The sequence below is a fragment of the Neolamprologus brichardi genome, chromosome 23, assembly GCF_056152115.1.
Source record: "Neolamprologus brichardi isolate AB-2024 chromosome 23, ASM5615211v1, whole genome shotgun sequence".
NCBI classification, from domain to species: Eukaryota; Metazoa; Chordata; class Actinopteri; order Cichliformes; family Cichlidae; genus Neolamprologus; species Neolamprologus brichardi.
In genome coordinates, this window is record NC_142125.1 from 32,301,130 (window position 1) to 32,326,031 (window position 24,902).

The 24,902-nt window shown below is 39.5% G+C and overlaps 1 protein-coding gene across 2 annotated transcripts; it reads right to left on the minus strand.

Annotated features, from left to right (window-relative positions):
• Nucleotides 1-508: 508 nt before the first annotated feature.
• Nucleotides 509-21,273, minus strand: LOC102795988 (carboxypeptidase O-like). Of its 2 annotated transcripts, XM_087836369.1 has the most exons (9): nucleotides 21,206-21,273; nucleotides 5,566-5,605; nucleotides 3,919-4,020; nucleotides 3,734-3,838; nucleotides 3,125-3,241; nucleotides 2,706-2,799; nucleotides 1,589-1,791; nucleotides 868-952; nucleotides 509-774 (listed from the first exon to the last, which is right to left on the minus strand). In XM_087836369.1, the coding sequence occupies exons 1-9, from the start codon at nucleotides 21,271-21,273 to the stop codon at nucleotides 509-511; spliced, it is 1,080 nt and encodes a 359-aa protein (XP_087692495.1). The 2 variants fall into 2 exon arrangements, with proteins under 2 accessions (XP_087692495.1, XP_087692494.1); XM_087836368.1 differs by lacking the exon at nucleotides 21,206-21,273 and having other exon boundaries at nucleotides 5,566-5,724.
• Between the last annotated feature and the right edge of the window lie 3,629 nt (nucleotides 21,274-24,902).

Here is a 24,902-nt window from a genome sequence, read left to right on the forward strand (position 1 = left end):
ATTAAGGGCATCAGTCAAACAATATTGTTTGCTCTGGGTCTAAACAGAGCGCGTTGTGTGCGACATCTTCTTTTGTGCATGCGGGCCGCTTTGAGCGTTCACACTAGAGCGCGTTTGCTGTCACATTTTATTTGTAGTGTGAACGAGCAGACAAAAAAATCTGATTTGATCAAAAAATCGGAATTGAGCATCAAGACCTGCAGTGTGAACGTAGCCTTAGATGGACACAAAAAAAGTCCTGATAGTCTTGGGAATAAGTATTGGCAACTAATTAAAACTACTATAACTTCTAATCATTTTCTTTAAACTATGTGAAAAAGTACAGTGGCTGAAGAGATGCTCTGCAAGTACACTTCATGGATTATAAGAATTTTTGAGCACAAAGAGTTGTACATCAAATGCACTTTTTTAGAAATCAATGAAACTTTAAAACTCTATTTCTGAAAAATTACTTGAAGAACTAAATATGAGTGCCACAAATTGCAGAATGACTGAAATCAAACAGCTCTCATCTCAGGGTGGCTCCAGTGACGCCTGCTGTTAACAGTATGCCTGAAAGGGTCACAGCAGTGTTGGCTACAGCACCGTTAAATGTCTTGTCGTGGGCGTAGGTGATGACGTACAAAACTCCTCTGTAGGCCTCCTCGCATGTAGGCTGGATCTGATCCTCAGGAAGCTCAAACCTGTATGTCCCATTGTCTCTCAGCTCAAAGGTGTAGGATAAAGTGATCCCCTGCATCCGAGCCCAGTCAGTGGTTGAACCACTCATGGGGTCTGGAGAAAGAAAAGCAGCAGTTATATGTTTTTTAAAAACACAGAGATTCTGGCAATAAATTTAACTGTCTAGCAATTGATATATAAACCCACATAATATATCGGGCGGGGTTCCTACAGTGTAGTTTGTTCGGTGAACCATCCACATTACTTCTGTTGCTCCCTGACCAACCATCATCTGAGGAATCACAAAGAACTTGTCATACAGTCAATGAAATATGGATCCAGACTCTTGTTCTGTATGAAAAATGTAATGGTGATATGGAGATTTCAGTAGGCAATAAATACAGATTTAAATGTTATCAGTTCCTTGAGTATCCCGTTGTCTTAGTAGTTTTCCATCTGTCTCTGTTGGTGCATAGTTATCCCTCCTGTGCTGTTTCCTCGTTAGTTTTTTTTCTGCTTCTGTGTTTTACTGGTGCTCCGGCATTCCAAAATGCCAGTCCAGAAATTCCAAAAAGCTGCTCTGCACATACTTATTAGAGGCACTGGTTATGTTTTCATCCTGCCTGCTGTGTTTTGGTCCGCATGCACACTCAAACATGATTGCACTAGGCCTTATGTATATTTTAAACTCTATAGTTTGTGTGGAATCTTGTTATCGTCATTATTGAACGTCCATTTACCTGTTTGCCATTCCACTTTTATCTATTACTCTTTTACTAGATGAATTAACAATAATTACTCATTCTGCTGGCTGTTTGCCTTTTTAATATAAATGCATGCACGATTAGTCATCGTCAGGCTATAAAGATGCATATGTGTGTATGTTAATTTAAAAAAAAAGCATCATTGCATTTGTTGCCATAAATACCAGTTCATCATAGTTGGGAGCGGTGTATTTGGGGTGTCCGTAGGGAATCAGGAGCTTCTGGCCATAGGAGTGGATGCTGAGGAAACACAGGAAGCTGTCCTTTCGGCTTCTTACAAAGTCAGTTACAGCCCTGATCTCGAGCTCAGACATAGCTTTGCTTCCAGGGTAGAATTTTGAGCAGCAGTTAAATGAAACCCCAACAGCTGTGAATAGAGGCCAAGGAGGATGATATGACAGACATATAACAATAATACCTCTGTTGTCAAATTCTTTTAACAAAGGTTAACCTTTTTACATAGTGTGACCCGTTAGGTTGTAAAATTTGGCCAAAAGCTGCAGTTCCTCTAATAGCCACTAAAGGCTGCTTCATGTGTGACTCCTGTATTAAAATGTCCAGAACATTAAAAACCATATTGGCTTTTTCCACCTCCTTTTTTTTAAAGAGACAAGTAGTTAAACAGTGTCTTACCTACCTCAGATGAACAGCAATACACAACATATTACATTTTATTTATTTTATGAGAAATAAGCCAAAATGCAGAAGCAGTGTGTAAAAATAAGAAGCATGTCTTACTGCTTCTGTGGAATTAGAAGGGTAACTAGCACCAAGGTCCTGCTACTCAAATGCACACTGATCATCAGCAAGTGCAAACACCTCTAAAGAAGCAGAGGTTTTGGAAGTTTGCTGGAGCATTCATGTGTGTGTTAACAAAATGCTAAGATATAAGCTTAGAGAAGTAATTGTTCCTATCTATTGAGAAAAGTTATAATGCCATTTCCACATAATTTGAAATCCATCATTACACAATGAGAAAGGTTATTCAAGTGGAAAACATTCATAAGTGTTGCATCTTCCCAGAAGTAGTCATCTTAACTAATTCACTACATGGTCAGGGAGGTGATGGTTTGAGTGGAGTCAGCCATACACGCCTGTATACCAAAGTATTCTACAGTGAAAATGAGACCTCTATCTGAAAGCTAAAGGTTGAATGAGATTGGGTCATGCAACAGGACAGTGATTCCAAGCACATCAGCAAATTAGTAAAAATAGCTGAAAAAGAAAAGAAACAAGATGTTTCAATGGTTCAGTCAAAGTAAGAACAGCTACATCACTCACTTCCCCAGTTGGCATCAAAGTTGCGGTTGAGATCGGTGCCATAGCAGCTGCAGTCCTCAGGACCTGGTGACCTGTTCTTCCTCCACAGTCGAGTCTGTGTGGAGCAAAATGTTCAGTCAGTCATAAATAAAATGGCAGCGCAACATTTTTGTAGATATTAAATGCTTCCTGTGATTGATGCTATTTGTTATTATTCCATATGTCTTACTGTAAAACATTCAATTATTTTGCACTTGAAGGTTTTTTGAGCACAAGAAATACATTTCTTCAAAGATTGAATTATGGCTCATTTAATCAGTTACATCTTCAGTTACTCAGATAATCATCCTATTATATCCTGTTCATCTGTGGTTTGAGATCCTGAGTGCACAACCCTAGAAATGTAATTGGATAAATATCTATTAAATACGAGGACTGACTGTCTCATTTTCCCACGTGTAGATGTAGCCGTCTATATTGAGCACTGGAGTGACGTAGAAGTCCACGTTCTTCATCATCTCTTCCATTTTGGCATCTGTTTTGTATGTCTGCAGAATCTGTTTGGAACAGACGAACACACATCAGGGGCAGGCTGACACACTGGAGGACAGTTAGTTATTAAATTATATTCATTTTGTCAGACAGGATGTTTTCTCCTCACAACAGAAAAAAAAATCAGGACAACAAATGGAATAACGAGATTTGTTTTAAATCTCTTTTTTCCTCTTTCTTTTTCATCTCTCTTTTGTGTGTGTGTGTTTTATTTTGTTTCACTCTTTAACGTCCACCACATCCACATTGGCGACCAAACTATAAGTTCATATGTTCATATATTAATTTTTTTCAAATATTTCAAAGAACATTTAAAAGTAGAAAGAAGCTTGGCCTGTTTGGAAAACCTGTAATACCAAAATGTATAAGACATTATTTAAAATGAAATTTTCTTGTTTCTAGAATAAATGTGGCTAACAAAATCCCCTAGCATTAACTTTACCCCTAGAAGGATCCCACGAGTCCTGGTGGAGGTATATTGACAGCAGCTCTCTTACCTCTCTAACAAAGTACTGGCAGAAGGCTGGAGCGATCCATTCTCTGGCATGTATTCCACAGTCCATCCAGATAGCTTTCTTTTCCTTTCCAGTATTCAGGCCAATCTGGAGAACAAATATCAAACATCCGTGTGCATCAGTATCCGTTTGGCATATGCCAGCTTGTGATCTGAAACTTTGTTTACCTTGAGCAAGCTAATATCCCTGCTTTCATAGGTCTTTCCATATTTCACCACGGTTACAACATCAGTGTGATCCTTTACCATCTGTTCCATCCAGCCAGTGATCTGCAAAGTGTAGTACCAACACTGACAGCATATGAAAACTCTACTAAATTTTCACTGGTTATTTATCCATGAATTTGCCCATCCATCATACATACATTTTGATTCAAGAGTTTATTTGAAACTTTTGGAGTGATCTTGACTAATAGTTCTGCAGACTTTCCAAAGGTCTTTCAAAGTTTCATTTGGACAATGGTTTCTTTGTTTTTTTTACTCATTTTCAGTCTAAGCCACTATAAATTATTCAAGTATAACAAGACGCCTAACTCAAAGGGTAAACCAGTGTTGCATCTCTAGAATAAACAAATTAGCAAAGAACCAGTTTTAAACTAAACTTATGGAATGCTGAAGCCAAATAGTCATCAATCTATACAGAGGAGGTCAAGAGAGAGATGCAACAGTCCTGGACTATCTGAAAAATGTGAAGGAGCCTCCGTTGTGGTTTGGAGTTGTATTTCAGCCAGTGTTATTGGTGATCTAGTCAGATTTGAATGAACATCTAAATCCAGAAAAGGAGCATCAAAAAACTTATTTTTCAGCCCCCAAATAATCCCGAACACAGTGCCAATGCAGTCAAGCATACCTGGATAGACAAATACACAATAGAACACTATCGGTCATGGACTAGTGTCCGCAGACCCTGAAATTGAAACTTATTTAAGCAGTGTGGAATCATCTTGATGGAATAAAAGACAACCAACATCCGAAGAAGAGCTTTAAATGTCTTTGGTTAAGCCTGGAGAACACACGGAAGCCTGTTTGTGTTTGTATATCCCATTTAGGAAGTTATTATAATCTTGAATATATTGAATGAAAGTCTGAATATATTGAATGAAAACTGATGTTCCAGCAGTTCTGGCGCCATCTTGTGTTTTAGATGTGTAATATTATAGCATGCGATGTTGCTGCAAGAAGTAGCTCTGTGAATAAGTTAGCAGGGAATCAGTATTCCTATGTAAAGAAGACATAAATCTATAGAAATGCTTGTAATGTACAAACTAATACGAGTAACAGGGTACAGTATGGTACTGCAGACGACAGAATTTAGGTGCTGTTTAATCATGGAAGACCGAATGTACTGAACCTTTTGTTTACCTTACTGAGGGAAGTGCTAAACATGCAAAAATAAGAACTATGTAAAGCTGGACCCTCCCTAGCCTGCTCAACGGCCAGTTAGTTATAGGTACTGGGAATAAATCTGTACATCTGGTCTTCTGACAGAATATACTGATTTATTGACTAAATTTCATCACCAGTAGTACAACAATGAACCCTGTCATTACTATTCTTATTATTCTTATTATTATTATTTGAATACTCCTTCCCTGTTTACTTATTCATGAAGGGGGGGGGGGGGGGGGGGGGGGGGGGGGTGCGACATAACACGCTATAATACACATCTAAAATACAGCATGACACCAGAGCCTCTGTAGTTAGCTTTTATTCAATATATTCAGACTTCTATTGCAATATATACGTATATAGAAATAAAATGATATTATATATATTTATAAGTGTGTGTCTGTGTGTGTGTAACAGCCACCTCACCTCTGTCAATGGGTGGTATTTATAGTGGTCGTACTGCACTCTGCTGCACATAAAAAACAAGAGAAACATGAGAAGCAGTGGAAGTGGATCATACCTAGGGATAGGTACCGGTGGGCTCTGACATAAACGGTAGCAACCAGACCGAAAAGCAGCGCACATTTCTGTGCTTTTTTTTTTTTCCTGAGATGTCATACACTTTGGATTCTAGCCAATCATTTTACCTTTGCGAGGATAGTAGGCGGGCCCAGGTACGTACGTTCTTTTAGAGCAGCGCTACAGATTAAAAATGCCCAAGGCGAAGCGGTCAAAAGTCTGGCTGTACTTCACAGCAAAAGATGCAAACTCAGCAGTCTGCAACAAGTGCTTTAAGCTGATACTGTGATACTGTGCAAAGGAGGTAACACCTCAAATCTGACGACAAACCTGGCGATGGCGACGCATAGCATTTTTTAAATGCCGAGAAATGCACCGTATTTGATAGCTTGCTGCGAGACCTCACATCGGGCACATCTATTGCGGGTGTGGTGCCTCGAACCCGGAGTTAGCAACATCCTGGCCCCTAGCCCTGCCAGTGTAGCAGGGTGACGGATGATGATAGCAGCAGTAGCCGTTCTTCTCTGCGTGAGTAGCTTAATGTTGTTCGTGTTGAATTTACGCTGAGTAGGCTAACCACGTTATTACATTAATGTATGTAAGGTGAACTAGCAAACATCATCATAGCTACATGCGGCTGTCTTCTTGTTTGATGGCAGATACTCCCTTCACCCTGGCCAAAAAGGCTAAAATGACCAAAGAAAAAGTGGAAAACACCTAAACATGAGAGGTTTTGGGACAACGTTTGTGTTTTTTCCATTGTTTAAGCACTGCTTCCAGCCAAGAGTGATACCATGTATCACTCTTGGCTGGAGAAAAGGCTAACATTGTTATCTTTTTACACAAAAATAGCTGAACATGAGAGGTTTTTTGACAAAGTTTGTGTTCTTTATTCTTTAAGCACCGGTTCGAGCACCGTTTAAGCACCGGCACCATTTCAAAATTACCGGTTTGGTACTGGTATTGGATAAAACCTAAACGATACCCAGTGTTGGGTAAGTTACTTTAAATTAGTAACTTAGTTACATTACTAGTTACTTCTATCAAAAGTAACTCAGTTACTTCAAGTTACTCGTTACTTTCAAGTAACTTGCTTCCGTAATTGGATACCCAGCGAGATTGCCAGTCTTCTTGCCACTTGCCAGAAGTGCATTGTGCCAACTACCAATAGAAAGGAAAAAAATAATGTGCATATTTCCACGAGAGAAATCCCACGCCTGGACCGTCGTTGACCGCCGCCATGATTCTAGCCTACGTCACAGCGTCATGTGTACTTTTTACATCCAACACAAAAACTGCAGTCGTGGTGCTTTGATTGTACTCACAGCTCTGAAATTCTGCCTTCTAAATATGAAGATGTAGGTAACACCAGACTGCAGATGAGCTGCTTACAGGGCTGGACTGGGACAAAAAATCGTCCCGGGCATTTTGACTAGAGACCGGCCCACCATTACAGGAAAAATCATAAAGGCTTTGAATGAAAACAAATGCTGTTGTGACAGTGATGTTCACTGTTTTGATGGTATATATGTATCAATCTATCAATCGTTTGTTGTAAGATTCAGATAATTATTTTTTTTTAAAGCGAGACATTTTAAATGAGAATAAGAAAGAAAAGTATTTCTTTGTGCCCCCCTCTCCCTGTTAATGCCCTACCTGGCCCCCCTGGCAAAACTTTGCTAGACCCGCCCCTGCACAGTTACCACCTGTCAGCTATTTCAGGATCCTGGTGTTATTCGTCTCTCAGAAACAGTTCATAACTTCCCTTTAACTCATTCATGTCACCTAAAAGGTAAACCTGTTTCTCCATCACCTGTTCAGCTCTGATGATTCAGTAAGGACGTCTCCTGGTTTCATCTTCATGTTTCCCTCTCACCAGATAACCAAACCAACATCATGACCAGCAGCTTTACAGCTGTGGCTCCAGCAAACATCAGCTGATACTAGAAATTAATATTAAATAAATTCTAACAACAGCTGATCAAGCTTAAACGCGCTGTTGTTGTTTAGCGCGACATCAGCTGGTTTCTTCTTTCTGGCGCAAAGTGAGCGATAAACAAGCTGATAATTGATCAGTTTCATGATTGAAGTAGAAACGGGAGAGGGAGGGGGAGAATGAGAGAAGAAGAGGCAGCTGTGCAGCAAACACAGAATAACTCCAGCTTTGTGTCTTTTTCATTGTAGCTGAAGTACGGGACAAACTGTGTTCCTTTTCACCTCAATACGAACTGCGTAATAATTTCTCTGAATGCGGGACGATTCAGTTTTTTATGGGATGGTTGGCAACTCTTCTAACTAACCTTATGAACAAAATAAAGTTCAACATCAGTAACATCATAGCACCCACCCAGCTGTATAGAAACTCCGTCAGTACGAACGAAAATAAACCCCACCTAAACTTGGTTTATATCTGACTCAGATACACTGCAGGTCATAACTTCTTACCTGAAGTTCAGTTCACCTGACACTCGGACCAGCGGCCGCTTCGGGTCTCTCCTCTTGCCTCCCTTTTCCTTCATCCACCTGCTGGCCTCCACCACTTGCTAATGTTACTGAATCTGTGGAAGCTCCGCGATAGCCACCACACGAAGTAACGAATAACGAGCCTAAATCCCAGTAACGATTAACGCGTTCCTGATTTTGGCATAATAACTAGTTACGGTGCTTGTTACCACAATAATAATGTAGTTAATGTAACGCGTTACTTAATAACGCGTTAGTCCCTACACTGACGATACCCATCCCTAATCATACCCAGTGTTGGGGAGTAACGGAGACCCTGTGCACGAGAAAATGCTAACTTCCTGGTTTGAGACCGGATGTGGGGTTGTACATTTCCGGTAGCTTTACTTTGCGGTCAATCGCTACTGCGAAGATATACTCCACAATCATGTCCAAAACTCGAAAACTGAAAGATGGCGTTAAGTTACAAAGAGCAGAAGGTGGGAACACTCACCACTGTTGTGTCATAAAAAAATCTAATGATCAATTCTGACGTTTAAAGAGTTTAGATCGATCAGTTGTTTACATCACTCAACACAAGCAGAACTGCAGCAGAAGACACATCGTCCACATTCAGAAGCACATCTCTGTATAGTGACTGGTCTTATGATTTAAACAGGCAAATGTTCAGCATTCAAACTACAGGTGAAGAATAATCAAACCAGATGTTTCCCGTTATGTCGATATCAGCTAGTCAAGTACACACCTACACAGCATGTTAACAAACCGTGAAAAAAAGCCACACAAGAAATGAATGATTGCTGGTAAGGGTTTCTATACATTAGTATTTACAAAGGGTATGTTGTGACTTACCTTCAAAATTACAGTGGTCCCTCGCTATAACGCGGTTCACCTTTCACCTCGCTGTTTCGCGGATTTTTTAGTGCAAGTTTTCATGCTTATTTTTACATCACATTGTGTCCTGCGTGCTGATCGCTGCAGACGATCTCCTCCCTGACGTCTCCCCTGTACGTACAGAATCACTGCATCGATGCTAGCAGTGTGACTCTGAAGTGCAGTGCTGTATGTCCACGATGTCCACGACACGTTTTGCACCGTCAAAAAATAAAATTGGCTACTTGATTTCACCTATCGCTGGTTATTTTTAGAACATAACACCTGCGATGAACGAGGGACAGCTGAGAAATATAACATTTGAATCCCTTTTCTCTTTTGCTCTGAGGCACGGGGAAAAAATATCGACAAGTCGATGAACATCATTTACAGATATGTTGGGTAAATGCCCAAGACATCTATAGAAATGTAAATCGCTGCTTGATTCATTCATTTGCTTAACTTGTTTTGGACCGTAAACAGGGCGCGAATAAGACACCGGAAACAAAGCTCCCCACAGGAGTTTCCGCACCGGAAGTAGCAAATGCTAACGTGCACATATGCTGTGTCCCAATTCAGGGGCTGCACGCTTTTTTTTTTTTTTTTCTCCCATCATTTATTTAGACAATTGAACAACAAACATACATAGTAATGTAGAATATAGAAAGGGTATGAAAAATTCCACAGTTTGCAGTGTCTTGAACAAGTTACGTATATAAGTACGTAAACAAAAAGGTATACTTTAGAAGAAAACAGATAAACAAAATAACTGAAAAAAAAAGAAAAAGGGAAGTGCTCAAGGTATAAATAAACAACACGTAAGTCAAGTGAAATTATACATTTGACACAGCTCTAGTGTTTTACATGCTTTGGAGTTAGTACTGTTCTTAAGATTCTCCAGATAAATGGAAAACAAGGCTTTAAAAGCAAATATGTTTGGACGCTGTTGAGAAAATTTTGTACAATGTATGTGAAATTTGGCAAAAATAATCAGAAGATTAATAATATATTTTTTCCCTGGATTTATTTTATCGGTATGTGAGAGTCCAAATAGAATATGTTGAAACTTCAGTTTACATGAGGAATCAATTTTGGTGTTTATAAAATTATTTAGATCAATCCAAAATACATGTGTATAAGTGCATTCCCAAAATAAATGACATATTGTTTCCTCTGCATTGCTGCAAAAAGTACAAAGAGTATCAATAGTTTTTTTAAATTTAACCAGATATGTCTTTACCGGATAACATCTATGGATCAACTTAAGAGTAACTTCTCTTATCTTATTAGTAATAATAAATTTCCTTGATAGAATCCAAGTGTTTTTCCAGTCTATATCATTGTAAATATTGTTCCAGTAAAATACAGCTGCAGGTTTGGAAACAATATCTCTTTGAATGATTTGTCTAATACATTGATTTGTGGCTTTATCACTCAATAAAGGACAGATGTTACCGATGTATATGCTACCGGGATTTAGTTCTGGAATAATACAATTTCTACCCTTAGGAGCAGACACCAATAACCTTCTCACTCCATCTGGTATCGCATCAAAAACTACAGCATATTCTCTTGGAGTGACAGGAAAATCATAAACAGACAAAAATTCCTTATAAGAAAATAATTGACCATTATCATTCAGTAATTGACTCACAAGTAAAATATTTCTATCAACCCATTTCTGAATATATAATGATTTGTTCTTAAATTTAATATCCTGATTGTTCCAAATGAGATATTTATGGGGAGAAAAGTTGTGAGAGTATATCATTAACCAAGATGATAAGAGTTGACTATGAAAGTTGGAGAGTTTAATCGGTAATTTAGAGATATTGTAATTGCATCTTAGCAGAAAGTGCATTCCTCCAAGTGAGTTAAAGATATGGCTGGTAATAAAATTCCAAATTGAACTGGGATTTTTAAAAAAGAGTTTGATCCATTTGATTTTAAAAGACGCATTTAAGGAAGTGAAATCTAAAGAATTTAGGCCACCAGAACACAACTTGTTTATCATTACATTTTTTTTAATATAATGTATTCTCTTTTTCCAAATGAAGTTAAATAATATTTTATCAATTTTTGTGCATAATTCTTTCGAAACATCAAGTGCCATAGCTGCATAAATAAGTCGGGAGAGGCCTTCGACTTTGGCTACCAAGGATCGTCCAGTAATGGACAAATCTCTTTGAAGCCATAGATTAAATCTTTGTTGTATTGCAGTTATAAGAGGGTCGAAATTTTCAGATAATCTGGCATCTTGGTCTTTTTGAATGATAATACCAAGATATTTAACCTTATTTTTAACAGAAACACCTGATATAATAGTATCTGTGCAGAATTTAACAGGGAGAAGTTCACATTTTGGGATGTTGAGTTTAAGACCAGAGGCTTTTGAGAAATTATTGACAACTTTGAGAGCTTCATCAACTTGATATTTATCTTTTAAAAATAGTGTTGTGTCATCCGCTAGTTGAGTAATAGATAATGCTCTGCCAGCAATAGAGAGACCCACTACACTGCTGTTTTTAAAATGAATAGAGAGTAACTGCATAGGAAGGGAAAAGATATGCAGAAATTGGACAACCTTGCCGGATCCCACGGTTGATATCAAATCTTTTCGTTGTACCCAAAGGGAGTTTGATTGAGCTATTTGCATCTGTATATAAAGTTTGAATTGATTTTTTAAAGATATTTCCAAAACCAAAAATATCAAGTGCTCTGAACATGAATTCATGTTCAATGGAGTCAAAAGCTTTATAAAAATCCAAAAAAAGAATGAAACTATTATCTGTGATTAAATCTGAATGATCCAAAATATCAATTACCACTCTTATGTTGTTAGTTATGTGTCTGCCAGTCATAAAACCAGACTGTGTTTCATCAATGATATCATTAAGTGCACATTTTAACTTTTTAGCCAAACACATAGCAATTATTTTATAATCGTTATTCAGCAGTGAAATAGGTCTCCAATTTTCTATCAAAAGGGTGTCTTTTTGAGGTTTCGGAATCAAAGTAATTAGCCCGAGTCAAAGAAGGAGGGAGTTTTTCATTATCAATGCTTTCAATATATACTTTATGTAAAAAGCGTGATAAGTCCTTTGAAAATAATTTGTAAAGTTCAGAAGTCAAACCGTCATTCCCTGGACTCTTATTAAGTTTCATTTTATTAATAGCACCTTCAATGTCTAGTATTGTGATGGGGGCATCACACATAGTTTTATTATTGTCACTAATTTTTTTAATATTACCTAAGGAATTATAGAATTTTTCCATGGCTTCTGTAGAAAGATTAGATTTATATAAATTTTTATAGAAAAGTTCACAAGTCTTGGAAATCACTTGAGGGTCTTGTGTGATGACTCCATCTGAACAAAGTTTAGTCATGCTGGCAAAAGCATTATGGTGTTTTTCTAATTTGAAAAAATAGCTAGAGTTTTGTTCTCCCTCTTCAAGCCATTTCCTTCTTGACCGCACAAAGGCACCTTTTGCCTTGTAAATATATATATTATCTAATTTTAATTGTAGAATTTGAAGTCTGTTCCGGTTATCTTCAGATAAATTATCAGGTGATCTAGACAAAGTGATAATTTCAGAAATTATTTCTGAGTCTTCTTTTTTTCTATTTTTAACTGTTTCAGCTCCCCTTTTCATTAAAAGAGACCTCAATTCAAATTTCATAAGCTCCCAATTTTTACAAAAAGCATTTTCAATACATGCCTTGTTCCAATACTCATCTATTTTTGTTTTAATTTCCTTTACCAAAGAATCATTCAGTAAAAGAGAATTATTTAATTTCCAATAAGCATTCACTCTTTTAGACGGTTTACTGGCATACAAACATATCTCCAAAAAAATTGTTTTATGATCTGTCAATGGTGTTGGCAACATTTTTGATGTAGAAACATATTCGGATAAAGGATCAGAAATTAGCCAATAATCAATACGAGACTGTAAAGAGCCAGATCTATTTTTCCACGAAAATTCCTTAGTTGTTGGATTATTGAATCTCCAAATATCAATTAGGTCTCTTTCATTTATAAAATCCACCATATAATTACTACTTTCCTGACTTTTACTTGGCCATCTATCTATCATGTTATTGAGTGAGTGATTCCAGTCTCCTCCTAATATAATCTTTAGATTAGCAAATTTATTTATTAAAGACTCTCATTTACATCAAGTATTAGGTCAATATTCTCCTGTTTGTTATTATAGCCGTAAATGTTACCCAGTAAGAGGGTCTGATCATTAAAAAAACAACTAGCAAAATAAAATGTCCTTTTGGATCAGTTTCTGAAGATATAATTTTTCCATTAAATCTGTGCTTTAAAATCAGAGTTCCCGCTAAATGGTTTGTGCCATGAGACATCCATAAATCTTCGCCCCATTGGGATTTCCAGAAGTTAGCGTCCTTAGGTTCAGAATGGGATTCTTGTGGGGTGGCTGTAGCTCTGGTGGCAGAGCAGGTCAGCCACTAATCAGAAGGTCGGTGGATCGATCCCAGGCTGCCTCCTGGCTGCATGCCAAATATCTTGCTTGCTTGGGCAAGATACTAACCCCGTGTTTGCCTACTGGTGGTGGTCAGAGGGCCCGGTGGCACCTGTGTCCGGCAGCCTCGCCTCTGTCAGTGCGCCCCAGGGCAGCTGTGGCTACAATGTAGCTTGCCATCGCCAGTGTGTGAATGTGAGTGTGAATGGGTGAATGACTGAATGTAGTGTAAAGCGCTTTGGGGTCCTTAAGGACTAGAAAAGCGCTATACAAATGCAGGCCATTTACCATTTCTTGTAAGAAACAAAAGTCAGTATTCAAACTTTTAGCATATAAAAACAGAGCTTTCCTTTTGGTATTGTCTCTTAGTCCTCGAGCATTAAAAGAAATAAAGGATAAAGATGAAATTTTGAAAAGTAAATTAACTTTTTACCCTGAGAAGAGTGTGTAAGCTTCAGAGAGAGCAGAACTACTCTGTCTTAAAAAGTGCTTCACAAAACATTTTAGCAGCAACAGTATACTATAAGTCTTCAGAACAATAGGGAAACGAGACCTTGAGGTATATCCACAACAGGACTGGAAGAAATTTCAGTGAATTTCTTTTCTGTTCACGAAAGCACGGGCTCCCACGAAGTAGGCAATTTTCCCTTCCTTACGTGCTTTCTCCACCTGTGGCCATAGCTGGTTGCGTCTCTCTCGGTCCTCAGGAGAGAGATCTTCTTTGAAATGGAGCTTCCTTGTCTTCAGGTAGTCAGACCGCTTCGCCGCCTTCCAGATGATGTCTCGAAAGTGTCTCATGGTAAATTGCAAGATTATGGTGCGATGCAGTGGCGCAGAAGAGGTCTCACGTCGTTGACCGATCCTGTGGACTGAATCAAGTACCTCCGGGAACTTATCACGGTGGTCAGGATCCATGTTTTGGCAGATTTCAATAACCTTACTGCGTACGTTTTCTCCTTCTTCTTCAGGTAGCCCGTGAAGTCACAGGTTCCATCTTCGTTTATACCGAGACAACTCCAGCACTTTGTTTTCCAGTGTTTGAATTTTCTCTTCTGCTTTATCCACCCTTACTTCAGTACGAGACACTTTTCCTTTTAGCTCCCTGAGATCTTCTGAGATAAAGTTAATAGTAACCTTCAGGTCGCTAATACTCTTCTCGATGCTAGCTCCTTGCTCTTCGATAGCCATCTTGAGCGTCGTAATAATGCTTTCCGCCGTGTCAGTTTCCATCACTCTTTTCTTACCAGAATGTTTTGACGGGGAGGAAGTAGGAGTGATAAGAGCTCTCTTATTTGAGCCCAGGTTTTTTGCCATCACATACAACTAGAAGTTTGCACCTTAGAGGTTGCTTTGCTGCTTATAAAGGAATTTTAAGACAGAGCGAGTTCTGTAACAGACCGTTCACAGCGCCGCCATCTTGGCCCCCAGGGGCTGCACGCTTGAAGTACGCATTTTAAGTGCGGTTACGTCACCGCCACGCGACGATGGCTGTCCCAATTCGAAGTGTACTTCAAATGCATACTCCAAATGCGCCGTCGATTTCCCCAAATATCAAGCGTGGTCCAGTGCACGCTTCGTGGTCCCATATATCCCACAATTCATAGCGCGGCAGTGGGTGTGGATAATTTTGCCGCAAGAAGGGAGCGGCCGAAGAGTGAACTGTCAAAAGTAAGTACTGAATATGACGTCACTTATTTATGTGCGAATGTTTAATAACGAAGAACATTAAAACATTGCTGTTGGCCACATGTTGGCAAAGTTATGTGACACACACACACACACATATATATATACATATATATATATATATCATAATAATCTGACAATACTATAATATTGGCCATATTATATTTACATTACCACAGTGAAATGACTTTAGTCTCATGAACAACAAGAGCTGATTGTTATTTACTAACTACTCTTGTAATAACTGTTCAGTACAGAAATGAAGCCCAACAATCATGTTTTACAGTCCTGTGGTTTCAGCCTCAGATACTCAACTAATCACAGTGATGTCATGACAAAAATGAATGACCAACAAAACATTTTTTTCTCCTTCATTTATGTCACACAATCTCGTGTTTCTTGCGGTTAGTATCATGGTTGCTAGGCAACCTGAACAGCGCGACGAAGGCTAGACTGTCCCATTTCACAAGCCTCTCACTTCCTCACTTCTCGTACTTATAGTACGCACCGTACGTAGTACGTGTAGTGCCTGTACTTCAAGCGTGCAGACCCTAAATTGGGACACAGCTATAGTCTATACATGTACCGCCGTTACGTATTTAAAATACAAAATATGAGTAACTGTATTCCGTTACAGTTACCGTTTAAAAAGGTGGTATTCAGAATACAGATACTTTGTTGAAATAAATGGATTACACGGCGGTATTTTCCTGTTTGATATGTTAGGCTATGCCCTCTCTATTTTTAGCAAAACCTCAATCGATGTTGAGGTTGAGGGAGGAACACCCTTCAACTGGTGCGGGAGTATGAAAGGGAATCAAGGAAACTATTATAGGAACCATCTCCGTTTCAACCTAAGATGCAGACAAACCAGAGTTGTTCCCAAGAGCCTGCGCCTTGGATCCACTGTCAGGGGATACAGAGCAGACTTGATTCTACAGAGAGCGCAAAATCACCTTTTAAGTGAAAGGATAAGACAGGTCCATTTCACTATAGATGCCCTCCAGATCAAGATCAGCCAGACTCTGCAGGAACTGGAAACCCTTCTACCCTCTCCAATCTTAGAAGAGGTTTACAAGTTTGTGGACAAGGCTCAGCGGGCCCAACACTCGAAAGGAAAAGAAAGACAACGCAGGAAATTTCACACCTTGCTTTCAAAAACACACACTCCTCATTCTGAATCTGAACCTACACAACCCATAGAAGAAAACACACCTGAAGACAGTCAGGAGAAATGGGTTAAGAACTTTTCAGACAGGAATCTCACTGAACCTGAAAAGAGAGTATTAGCCAAAGGTCTCAATTTTGCCATTTCTCCACAACAGTTGCCCATAGTGGACCTCATCACAGCCACAGAATCTGCCATACGGATTAATAAATTATCACAGACAGAAGCAGAACAAATCAGGATGAAAGTCTCAGCCACCCTCTCCAGTGCCAAAGTCCCTCCGTCCAACCTCACAATACAGGAAAAGAAGGCCGTCGCTTCCCTGAGCAAAGACCACAACATCACTGTTTTACCAGCGGATAAGGGAAGATGCACCGTGGTCCTAAACACTACAGATTACCATACAAAGATCACTACTCTCCTCAGTGACAACAATACCTACGAAGCCTTAAAGCGAGACCCCACAAGCAGCTACAAAAAGAAAGTTATAGCTTGCCTTCAAGACTTGGAAAAGGACAAAATCATTGACCGCCTTACTTACCACCGCCTTTACCCAGGGGATGCCATACCCTGCATTTACGGACTTCCAAAAATCCACAAGGAAGCTGTCCCACTCCGACCCATAGTCAGTAGCATAAACTCAGCCACTTATAACATTGCAAAACACCTCACTACCATCCTTGCTCCTCTCGTGGGGAACACCCCACACCACATCAAGAACTCCACCGACTTCACTGACAAGGTCCAGAAACTTACCCTGGATCCAGATGAAACCATAGTGTCCTTTGATGTAGTCTCTCTCTTCACGTGCATACCCACCACGGAGGCAGTGGAGACTGTCAGAAAACGACTACAAGAAGACAGCTCCTTGGAAGACAGGACCAACTTCACACCCGATCAGATTTGCACACTGTTAGACCTCTGCCTCACCACTACATATTTCAAATACAACGAAGGCTATTACAGACAAAAACATTGCTGTGCCATGGGCTCCCCCGTGTCACCTATTGTAGCCAACCTTTACATGGAGGAAGTGGAAAGGAAGGCTCTTGGCTCTTTCAAAGGAAGAGTACCCAGCCACTGGTACAGATATGTAGACGACACCTGGGTCAAAATCAAGACACAAGAAGTGGAATCCTTCACTGCGCACATCAACGCTGTGGATAAAAACATCAAGTTCACCAGGGAAGACACGAAGGATGACTGTTTGCCTTTCCTGGACTGCGCTGTGCACATTGAAGAGAATGGCAACCTCAACATCGAAGTTTACCGGAAGCCCACACACACGGACCAGTACCTCCTGTTTGACTCCCATCACCCTCTGGAACACAAACTTGGAGTAATTAGGACCCTACACCACCGGGCAGAACATGTTCCCTCTAAGCCTGAAGGGAAAAAGAAGGAACACACACATGTAAAGGAAGCACTCAAAACATGCAGCTATCCTAAATGGGCGTTCTTAAAGTCAGCAAAGAGGCACAGAAAAGAAGATCAGACACCAGCGAGGGAGGATAAGAAGGACAGACGCAACAACATTGTCATCCCCTATGTAGCCGGTGTATCAGAGAAACTCAGGAGGGTTTTCTCCAAGCATGACATCCCGGTGTACTTCAGACCCAGCAACACACTCAGACAAAAACTGGTTCACCCGAAAGACAAAACGCCAAAACACAGACTTAACAATGTGGTGTTTGCTGTACAGTGCAGCGAGGAATGCCCAGACCTCTACATTGGAGAGACCAAACAGCCACTTCACAAGCGCATGGCACAACACAGAAGAGCGACCTCCACAGGACAAGACTCAGCTGTCCATCTGCATCTAAAGGACAAAGGTCACTCTTTCGAGGATGCCAATGTTCACATTTTGGACAGAGAGGACAGATGGTTTGAAAGAGGAGTGAAAGAAGCATCTATGTCCACTGTGAGCGACCATCTTTGAACAGAGGCGGTGGTTTACGACACCAACTCTCTGCCATCTATAATCCAGTTTTGAGATCCCTTCCCAGACGCCTTAACGCCCACTCACACCCTGGGCCATCTGACCTCAGGAATTCGCATGATAAGGTGGGGCCAGGTTTCACAATGAACTCACCCGAAACTCTGGCTGATTGGGACCCACACCCAGTTCCACACCTTGGCTCAGGCGATTAGAGGATCATCAGGGGGTCCTTTTGTCCCTCTGTGGGGGGACACTCCCACTAGGGTTATATCTGGGACTCCCCACCATTTGACCTTAGAACTGAAGAAGCCTCTCGGATGAGAGGTGAAACGTCTTCAAGTAACTTAAAGAAGTCCAGACGCTTTTCTTTGCAAGCTCCTTTGACTATTTAATATGAAGGCAATAGGCAGAGTGTTACAGGCATCGCAGTAAAGAATGTAGCCTGATGTTGCAGTGTAGTCCGTGCTGCAGGGAGAATGGACTGCCATACCCAGACCAGTGTTGCCAACTCCTCAGTAAGGAAAATCGCTATTGGCTGTCCTAAAAGTCGCTAGAAGTCGCTAAATGGCGTCATCACCAAATTTGCATAATTGGTCATGCTAATGTAATTGTAACCTATGCTGTTGGAAAGAGAAATAACATCGTGGAAGAGACATAAAGTGAGCAAAAAACGTCCTAAATACATTTAGAATTTATTTAGAACTACAAATTAAATTTCTTTTAGCAATTATTGTTTTTTAATGTCACAATTCAAACCCTGCTCCTTTATCCGGGCTTCGACTGGCAAAAGTGACCCGAAATAGGCACTGTGGTGGAGTTACTTTATGTGTGTGTGTTTATAAGTAGTTTTAAACCTTGTGATCCACAAAACAGCATAACAGTAAAAGAAGAACTGACTGCGTTACAGTCAGTGCAGTGAAGCAGCGGCTTCGCTCATGCGCGGTTCATTTGCAGTTTGGACGCGTAAGTGTGAACATCTCCTGCAGCTGGGGGAGGACTATCCTCCGCCCGTGAGCGCTTTAGCACGGGTGAGGTGCCCACGCTTGTTGAGAGTAAGAGCAACACGCCCTTTCACGTCAAAAAGTCATCATAAATAAGTCTCCAATAACACCAGAAAAAGTCGCCAGATTTGTCGCTAGTCGCTTTTTAGAAAAAAGGTCGCTAAGGGGGTCTGAAAACCCGCTAAATATAGCGACAAAGTCGCGAAGTTGGCAACACTGACCCAGACAACAAAGTAAAGCTAGTTTTCAGCTACGAGCCTGACACGGAACCCGACGTATTAGCCAGAGGTCCCTGTTGTATATATGCGCGGATTTGTTTTCTATACCAGATCGCTGCTAAAAGTGCAGCCTCACCTAATGTCCACCATGCTGTTACTCATTTTATATTAAGATTTAAAAATCTAGTTGGTATCGGTATGGCGATAATAAATCACACAGCAATAGCACATTCGTGTAGTTGTAAAAAGCATGATAATATATTAAGTAATCCAAGGTATTCAGAATATGTTACTCTCACTGAGTAATATTTTGTAACGTATTCCGGTAACGGAATACGTTACATTTTGGGGCATGTATTCTGTAATCTGTAGTGGAATACATTTTAAAAGTAACCTTCGACAGATCATACCTCATTATAGTCTGCTGTTTTATCAATATTGTAGTTTTTAGTTACAAGGCTGCAATACTCAATTTCTAACAGTTTTAAAGGCATTAAAATATCATACATTTCTACATTAGGTACTGTTCTTAATTTTAATGTTAAGAAACTTACTTGACTATTTCAAATTTCTGGGATGTTGTAAATGATAAATGATTCAAAGTTGTAGATTAAATAGATGAGCACTATGTAAAGTCATCAATATTAGCTCTAAGGCAGATTTCTGTTACAGCTTCTAATACCAAATATTGTTGTTGATTACTCTGATTATTCTAGAACCTAGAATTAATTGAAAAAAAAAGCTGTCATCCGCAGATACCCTTGCTGCAGCATTTTGGATCAATTGAAAGCTTTTCATGGAGGTTTTCGAACAACCTAATAATAGTGAGTTACAATAATCCAGCCTATAGAAGTAATACATGCATGAACTAGTTTTTCAGCATCACCGTGAGGCAGGATGCTTCCAATTGTAGAGATATTGCACAAACACAGTTTACGGTACCAACTGTCTGCCACCTACAATCCAGTTCTGAGATTCCTTCCCAGGCGCCTTAAAGCCCACTCACACCTTGCGTCAGTTGATCTCAATAGGTCACACAAATGTCTTCAAGAAATTTTAAGAAGTCGTAGCTTTTCTTTCCAAGCTCCTTAAATAAACACTAGAAAACAGGTCCTACATATTTTTATATACAGTTTATGCGCATTGAATGATATATCCTCGATAAATGATCACTAGAAGATTCCTCACAGTGTTACTGGAGTTTATGGTAATTCCATCCAGTGTGGTTAGACAATGTTTCTAAGATTTTTGGGGTCGAGTACAATAACCTCAGTTTTATCTGATTTCAGAAGCAGAAAATTCAGGAAAGAGTTCATTCAGGTGTTTGTCTTTAAGACATCTCTGCAGTTTGAGTGTCGTTGGACTTCATGGATTGATAAAGCTCGGCGAGAAAACAGGACTATGTGACCCACATTTGAGACATTACGAAACTAAACATAATTCATAATAATTAATAATTAGTATAATTATATATATATAATTATATATATATACATACTAATTATTAATTATTATGAATTATGTTTAGTTAGGACCCTCAAGCTCCCAGGCCACTGGTAGAGGACCCGAGCTTGAAGGATTGACCGCCCACAGGGGCGAGTGGGATTTTCTTTTTTTGCTAAGAACCTGAAAGTACAGTAACTGATATTTTAAGGGTAGTTCATCTATTTACAAAAATTATCAAACTTATCTAATGAAGAAAACTCACCTCTCTTTTGTTGCTGTGCCCACTGCTGAGAGCAGCACCACAAAGCTCAGCCTTACAGAGATAAGCATCTTTGTGAAAGTAAAAAGTCCTTGTAACAGTCGGCTATACTGATCGCAGGAAAGCCCTATAAAAAGACACACATTTGACCACTGTAAGCATACTGTCACGTTCTTTCTCAGTTTTATACTTTATGCACATATTTTCCAGAAGTAACATGGAAAAAATATTAAACATGGAGTGAAATATGTGCACAAAACATTATGGAATAAAATGGACTTCACCCTCTTACAGAAGCAGTAATGAGATGCAGAGAGTCTTCCTGATTCCCCAGAAAAGGACACAGAGTGACCAGTTAACTAGTTTGTCCTTTATTCACGAATGAACAATGATTGGTTTATATTTTTAACTTGAGTCTGTTGGAAAAGGTGTGTCAATATAAAATTGTACTTAGTAGTCAGTATAATCTTTTTGTGATATATAAGTTTGCATATTATAGAATATTGCATGATGACCCTTTTATTACTGTTGTTGGAATCAAGACTTGCTTTATAAATTCTTTCTCACAGTGATAATAGCTGAGCAAGCTGTTATCATTTCACTCCTGCCAGGAAGAGGGGAGCTGGAAGCTCTTATCTTCAAGAAGAGGGGCCACGTCCTTCAGAATAACACACACACACACATACACCTGAACCACTTTTATCTTCACTCCCTACATACTAACATTCATCTGTTAATGAATAGACGTATTCACTGTTGTATTACTTTTGTATATAAATAAAGGCAAGTGCAGGAACAAAGCGCACATCACAGGGCTCGCACTCTGGTGTGAGCGTTCTGTGATCATGCCCTTGCAAGTAAAAACTGCAGCGTCTGTGTGTTTCTACCTTTAGATACTTAGCTGAAGAAGTGTCTTTTGAATAAATCTCTTGACAAGCTGGAATCAGCAATGACGCTGCAAGCTGATAAAAAAAAAAGAGCAAAGGTCTTTTCAGAAATGTCCCAATGAACTTTTAAAAAACACAACTGTAAGTATTACACCACATTACCCTGTTAACAGGGATTTTCTTCCAGTCACAAACAGGACTGGACAGCGGTCAGTCTGTCAAGAACATGCAGGTTCATACATCTGTGGAAGTCCTACCTATCCACTGTGCCTTTCACCTATGATGCTAACATTTTTATATTCTATATTCTATAGTCTTCTGCCTACTGAAAACAAAACAGAGACTTCTAGCATAACTTCACCTACGTTCAGAGGTGCATGGAGAAGAAAAGGGTCTACAGAGGTCAATGCATTTTGGCCTGAGTAATGCAACTGTTGTGCAGGCAGCACTTTAAATACCAGATGTTTTTAAGAGAAAAAAAAATCCTAATGGGAAAAAAATTGGAACACCCAATCATATAGCTCCAGAATACCTTTCCACCAATCCACTCAATTGTGTGATTGCACAAAAGCAGAAGAATGTCATGGTTAGTGCTACGCGGCAGGCAGCAGGGAGGGCCCATATGAAGGACTCAGAAACAGCAAGTTGAACTTAAAGGGAACCACAGCTATTAACACATATTTGCGCTAAAATATGTACTGTGCTTTCAATCAGGGGCGATTCTAGGATCAGAGCATTGGGGGTGCTGAGCACCCAGAGAGCTGCCCATCCAGGCAAGGTAAACTTTACTCATCACAATGAGACTTCTTCCCCGTCTCTGTCAGTCCCTGCATCCCTAAATGCCTCCAGTTGTCCCGAGTTCTCTCTGACTGCCTCCTTGGTGCATTTAAACCCCTGTTCCTCCCTGTCCTCATCGTCTGCTGACTTCATCTCCATTATCAGTCATCATAATTTTACCCTCTGTGCAAGTCTGCAAATTTCTTTATTAAATCATAAGTTTCTTAAATTCATCAAGTCTCTCTGTGCCTGGGTCCTCGTCACAAAACATGACATCACTGTTTTGTACATTTTAACACAATTTAATCCCCACATTTTTGAAAGAATAGCAAAACACTTTTTTGAAAAGTCTGTAACAAAACCATCAAATCTGATCAAGGTTATTAAAATGCTGCCAAAGAAGAATGGATTGGAATAAAAAAAAAAAATACATATCCTAACCTTAATTACTGGGGAAAAATGATGAATGATGATCATAGTGAGTAAAAAGTAAACTGTGTGCATTTTTTGGACAGAGATTCACTTCTAAAGTGTGCGTATAATACAATACAGATACATAAAAAATACACTCCAAAAATAGAAGAGTCCTTGAAATATACAAAATATTATTAGAAAATGGAGACACTTGGCCTTTGGTACAATGTATACAATGTATGAAAATATCTTTACTGCAGATACTACTGTGGCTCTGCAGATTTTTTCTTTTCCCTTAACCTATGTCGCCTCACCTTGAGGTTGGTAAATCTGTCTGTCACATTTTGGTGGTCAAGTCTCTCACGCATCTCTTTCTCAACTGACATCACAGCCAGGTGCTGGAGTCTGCTTTGACCCATGGTCCTTCTCAGCCAGGTATGGAGCTGACTCAAGACACTAAAAGACCTCTCACAGCTACAGCTGCTAGCTGGGTTTGTTAGGGCAACCTGAATAACAGTTTTCAGTGTGGGGAAGATCTGATTATCCAGAAGATTGTACAATGTTAACATATCTGGAATGGCACCAGCCTCACTCTTGAGCTTTATAAAGTCTTTGGCAACCGTGACTTCCTCTGACTGAAGCTCAATATGGTAATGCAGTGCCAGGGCTGACAACCCAGTTTGTTTTGCAGATTCTGTATACCAGCTTTAATATAGGGAGAACACAACTTCCAGATTGTATGAGTTGTTTGTATTAGTTGTTTGTCTTTCTTTTTCTTTGCCAGTTTAACAGTTACTGTTTTGCCTGTTAGTACTCCCTGTCTGTTTTCTTACCTGGTACTTCCTGATCTTGTACTTTGTCCTCATGTTCCCCTCTTTCCTCTCTCCCTCTTTGGACTGACAATCTGTACACACACACACACACACACACACACACACACACACACACAACAGGAGTTATAAGGTTAATGGGCATCCAGTCAGTTAGCTAGTTAGTACCTTGGGTTTAATATCGGCACATATGGCAAAATAACCAGTTTCTCTCATTACATTTCAAACAGGACAGTGGTAACAACAGCAGGCTACGGACAATGTTAAGTTTTACATTTTAAACAGGCTGTATACATTTCAATGAGATCAACAGGGCAGTCAAATATGGCTAATTTTACTACAGAGCAAACATCGTCGGAAGACACGTTTTCAACTAGGGCTGCCACAAACAATTATTTTGATAGTCGACTAGTCACAGATTATTTTTGCAATTAGTCGACTAATCAGATCATGCATCCATTGGATGTACAGCGTACAGCTTATTGCACCAGCAGCGTCTGCTCTCATATAACTATCATTAGCTTACAGCTCTAAGTGTTTAAGGTATGTGCTAACTAAAAATAAAGACAAGATGATAATTTATTAAATTTGAATGAAATTTGCAGATTGTTTCAGTGAAGTTTAATAAACTCATTGTTATCTAAAATATAACGGGACACCGGAGTATATTCTCGAGCATCTCACACTTCTGATAATCAGTTGTCTGCTTGACGTTTATTCAGCTGTGTAAAACTATAACTTTAATCTCAGCCTAACCGATTTACTCAGGAACAAATAAAATACTAAAAAAAA